The 5329-nt window shown below is 29.4% G+C and overlaps 1 protein-coding gene across 1 annotated transcript in view; it reads left to right on the top strand.

Moving 5' to 3' along the window:
• The window catches only part of LOC100160516 (RNA-binding protein PNO1-like), a 5206-nt gene extending 4362 nt beyond the window's left edge, over nt 1–844 (top strand). The window contains 1 exon segment of the mRNA NM_001161970.2: nt 541–844. Within this exon segment, the coding sequence (NP_001155442.1) occupies nt 541–801 (261 nt within the window). The 3' untranslated portion in view covers nt 802–844.
• Nucleotides 845–5329: the final 4485 nt, after the last annotated feature.

Here is a 5329-nt window from a genome sequence, read left to right as displayed (position 1 = left end):
CATGAAAATTTCATGTATCTACGGTCATTTGTTTTAAAGTTACACCAAAAACCAAAATCGATTTTCTCGAAAACAGATTTTGCGTAAAAATTCCCGATTTTCATTAATTTTTCTTTTGTTTTTCCCGGCGCTTTTGAAAACCACTGGGAAATTTAAATTTTGACGTCCCCAATGCACCAACGATATTCACTTTCTGATCGAACAAGATACTGAAGTTGAAAATCGTAGCATTATTTCGACTACTTATCGTGTACACAGACACAAAAAAAATAAAAAAACACATCATTGTAAAATCAATACATTCATCGTTCCACTCAGAATCTAAAATTTACAGTGGTGATGGCGAACAATTTTTTTGGGGAGTAGTAGTTGTTACAAAAAAATAGTAACATCCCAAGCACTAAATGTAAATTTGATATTCATATATGTACTTTTATATTTTGTAATGGCTAAAGATTTCAAATAATAATAATAAAAATAATAGTTTAAACTTATGTAGTTTTTTTTTTAAATATTAATATTGGTTATATTTTGATTTAGGTGAAAGACGTAAAAACATTAAAAGGAGACCATTTGTCCCGTGCAATTGGACGATTGGCCGGAAAAGGAGGACGGACAAAGTTTACCATTGAAAACGTTACAAAAACCAGAATAGTTTTAGCAGACACAAAAATTCACATTCTAGGATCTTTTCAAAATATACAAGTAGCTATGAGAGCTATTTGTAATCTTATTCTTGGATCTCCACCTTCTAAAGTTTATGGACAATTACAACAACTCTCTAAGAGTAAAGTTCTATAAAATTGTATATGTTAATATTAAAATAAAAAAGTGTTTTTATTAATAGATAATTACAATCTGTGCAAGTAATTATCTATGAGTATAGGCATGTCCACGATTTAAGATATACAGGTTACTCAACGAAACTTATATTTTGGTGCGCTTAAAATTAACGATCTTGTCATAGCAAGAATAACAGTTAGCGCTTTTGCATCATAGTGATTTCTCTTGGTACTACAAAATATATCAATATAGATATACAATATTATGTATTGGAGCGCTAGTAGTTATTCTCACATAGTTGATCAGCTGTTAGAAATCAACATTTAAGCGCACCACTTAGGGTCGTTGAGTAACCTGTATATCTTAAATCGTGAGCATGTCCTATCCATTCTTTTATTATCTTTGGTGTTATCTGCCTCCAATCAACGTTCTTTTAGTCGTTTAAAATTTGTTTACAGTCACTTATGTACTACATTGAGTGACGAGACACTTGATTCTTTATGGGTACTGTTTTCAGCTCGAGATATTGTAGATAAAATTAAAATTCAAGAAATTGTAAACAATTGATCCCTCCTCAGACATCCGCCATATATAACCAAATATAAGCTACAGACTGTAATCTAATAAGAAATTGAGTGATTATTCAGGTCTCAGACTATGGATTAAATATCTATGTTTTTGATTTTTATATGAATAAATACAATAATAATATTAATATAAATTGTATGACTAAATATATACGTTTTTGATATTAATCCATGAAAGATCACACACTGAAGATGAGCCATATAAATAAGATACCTGAGATAAAGGGTTTTCTCAATCAGGAGCTTTAAACAGGCATAAAAGGACACATACTGGAGTTAAGCCATATAAATGCGATATCTAAAATAAAAGTTTTTCTTCATTATAATGCTCAATACAATATGTCTAAATAAAAAGATTTTAATTTAAAAAATAATCATTTTTATCCTTATAAAAATACTGGAGAATAATCAGGTTACCTAACCGCTTCGCTGTACATTTAGTGTCCATTAGGGTGGCCCTTATATAGTAGGGGGTAAGGAAAGATAAATATTTTTGATTTCTCACCCACCCAATTTTTTCATTACCATACGAAAGTTATGTGGGTTAAATTTGGTGATGATTAATAACCCCTTTCAGGTGCCGCAAGAGGGTTGAATATTCATCAAATAGGGTAGTTTTAGTGTTATTCTGATTTAATTCATTATATATTGCATTTAGCATAAAATTGTATAGAACCTAAATTGTAGATTCAGGCATTCTCTATAAAAAACGTTCCGACAAAATTTCTCGTAAATCTATTAATTTCTGTGAAAAACTTAATCTTAAAAAAAAAAAATCGTTTATCTACACAAGTACCTACATATTAAATATTGATGTCATTAAAAATAAATAGGTAGTGTTCCGATGGAGTAATACAAAGTGTAAATTAGATACGTTACATTCAAATAAAATATCTATAAGTTATGAACGAATTAATGTATTTTTTTTACAGTCAGGGTAATTTGTTCTATAGTCATTTACAACTTGTAATAGAAATTGTTTTTGATTTTCGTCTTTCGTCGGTATACTATTGTATTCTTGAATTAACTTAACACCTCTTTCTGCAACATAATTTATGACTGATAACTCTGTTAAAATATTAATTCCTTTTTTATAGTCTTCTTTTTCTTTCCAATTATCCAGGTGGAAATCTATGAAGTCAGCTGAAATTTTAAATCTTGAAAAAAGTTGTCTGTTTCTGGTGATACAAATTCATGTAATTCTTTTTTTATAAATGATTTTATACCCTCTTTATTCAAAACAATTTTTTTAATTGTATCATCATTGTTCTAGGTTGATTTAAGTGCTTTAACCATTTTAATTTTAATTTCGGTTGGCACCCGAAAATCAAAAAATGATTAGGCTATACTTTCCGGCGCAAGGTACCATAAGTGTCCACAAAATGTATGTGTAGCTGTTTCAGAAATAGCTTTATCTGGGTATTTGATTATTTTTTTTAAAAATATGAAGTCGTTATAAGGTGCGTCAATTGCAGCAGCCCTATCTAAACGATGCTTCTACGTATATCGTAACTAGAAAAATACATATATCTCGAAATGCATTTTCTTCTTGAACATTAAGTTAAAATTGTTTTCGAAACAAATATATTTTGAATGAACAAACTGCCTTTGACATCCACCTGACATGGTGAAAAGCATCAGGATAGTGAAAAAATATACCGTTTGGTGGGCTTTCACCTAGAAAAATAACAGTCAACTCTAGAACTTCTTTGTAATCATCTCTACATTGTTTTTTTTTTTAATAAGTCTATAATTTTAGATTTATTTGTTTCAACTGTAGATTGTACAACTACATCATTTATTCCAATTTCATACTTTTTCAAGTCAATTTCAGGCCAAGCTTGTTGGAATTTTTTAAAAATAGGAACATCAGGACCAATAGTATTTATTTTAAATTTAATTTCAAAAACACTTCTTAGCACTAATTCGTATATATGTCGCCTACAAGGTAAATATAAAATATTTCGTCCTATCAGTTATTCCAATATAATACAGGCACCATTTAACCGACTCGTGTTTGATGCCGTCGTATCACAACATAAAGCTTGTACTTTATTGTACAATTATTTTTAGTATTTTTATATTTACAGTTATTTTTTACACTGTCCATCGTATCTCAACACTGAGGTATACTTAAATTACTGTAATTTTTGTCTTTAAAACACAGTAAATGCACACAGCAATATGTCAGGTTTATCTCATTATAAAATCTTTGTAACGGATTTTGTTGGAATTTCAGGTAGTAAACATTATAGTATTAACTATTATTATTATAAGCTATGTAGACCATAGACACTATACCCTGTTCCAAAAGAGAAGACACCAGATTTACGTAGCAAAACCGGTTTTGTCTGTGGCCCGCCTGGTGTCTTCTCTTTTGGAACAGGGTATAGACGTATAGAGTCGAGCTTATAGACAACATATCGTATACGATATTATACTTATTTCTAATGTGATGTTTACACTGTATAGCAATTAGCAACTGTAAATTTAAATTTTAATTCATAGTAATACAACTGGACGTACGATTTAGATCGATTAGAATGATTAGATATAATATTCTCAAAATTACTACTTTATCGGGAGTCATGACACAAACAGTTGACAACGGCAAAACATTGTAGACGCGCGACCGGATGAGTACCTACTGTGTTTTAGTGTTTAGATTTGTGTTATAATTATCTAATATTTATTTTACGTTTATGATTGCCGGGATAACTTATAAGGTATAAGCTAGTTTTTTTATAGGAAGATTTTTTGAATATAAGTATTTGTAATAATAATAATTGTTAATTTACATTTATTTCCAAGAAACCTTCCGTATGCCGGCAGACAGGAAAAACTGTAGGTACATAAGAATTAAATGGTGATATTATGTCCGGAAATACTTTCAGATGAGCCAGAATATATATATTATTATTATTATTAGAAAATATGCTTCGATTTTCAACTACATTAACTTTTTCAGGGAATCTAGTTAGTGTATTGGGGAGGTCAAAATTAAAATTCCTGGTTGCTCAACTATAAAATATATTACCGTTTATACATAACATTTTCACTGAATGTTTATATTAGGATTTTCTATACACCATAAAATTAAAATCAAAATATTTTGACTAATATATTGAACTTTTTATATAGGTATATGAAGTTTTTGATTATTATTTATTTTGCTTGGTTAAAATAAATAATTGGTTTCTTCATAAATGATTGTTGGAGGAAATTAAAAAAAAAATTGATTTTATATTCATAACAATTTTCTTTTTATATGTATTACAAGCTGATCCCGTGCACTTCGTTACCCGTTAAATATACAAACTGTATATGACTCAAACTTTGATCAATGCGTTATTTAATATTCGGTGTGTGATGTTCTTAATTTATCTTAACTTTTCTGTTGCCCAGGATAAAAATTCTGGTTCACAGCAGTACATTATCAGGTAGGTAATCTACCTTCGGTAGATCGCGGACACGTGCTGTTTGTACGTAAGTGTATGATTTAACTCTAAAATATCAAAGTTATACCAAGTTTGTCGTTTTTACTTAATTCCACCTACGATGGATTAATATAATCAATTAATACAAAAACCTAACCGTACTAAAATCCGATGAGATTATTTTTCTTAATTATATTGAAAATATATTGTTGGAAACGTGAAAAAAAATCTATGTAAGTTAGACAGTAAGTGAAATAAGTGAAATCAAAAAAACATTTGTCGTAAAACGTAACTTTTAATGCCATAGACGCGCGTGCCACGGAAACAAATAATAAAAAATAACCACATAGAGTGTATGTTGCTACGTGTTAACGATACACTACTGTGTGATTAAAATTGTGCACTTAAGAGGCCGTAACTTCGGAATTACTTATAGCACAGCATACAAACTTGGATAATAGCCGATTCTCAGACATATATATTGATACAAATAATAATATTAATCAATAAACATGCCAGATT

Source organism: Acyrthosiphon pisum, chromosome A3, assembly GCF_005508785.2.
Source record: "Acyrthosiphon pisum isolate AL4f chromosome A3, pea_aphid_22Mar2018_4r6ur, whole genome shotgun sequence".
Lineage (NCBI taxonomy): Eukaryota > Metazoa > Arthropoda > Insecta > Hemiptera > Aphididae > Acyrthosiphon > Acyrthosiphon pisum.
The sequence above is the reverse complement of the archived record's forward strand: the minus strand, read 5'-3'. Positions and strand labels throughout refer to the sequence as shown.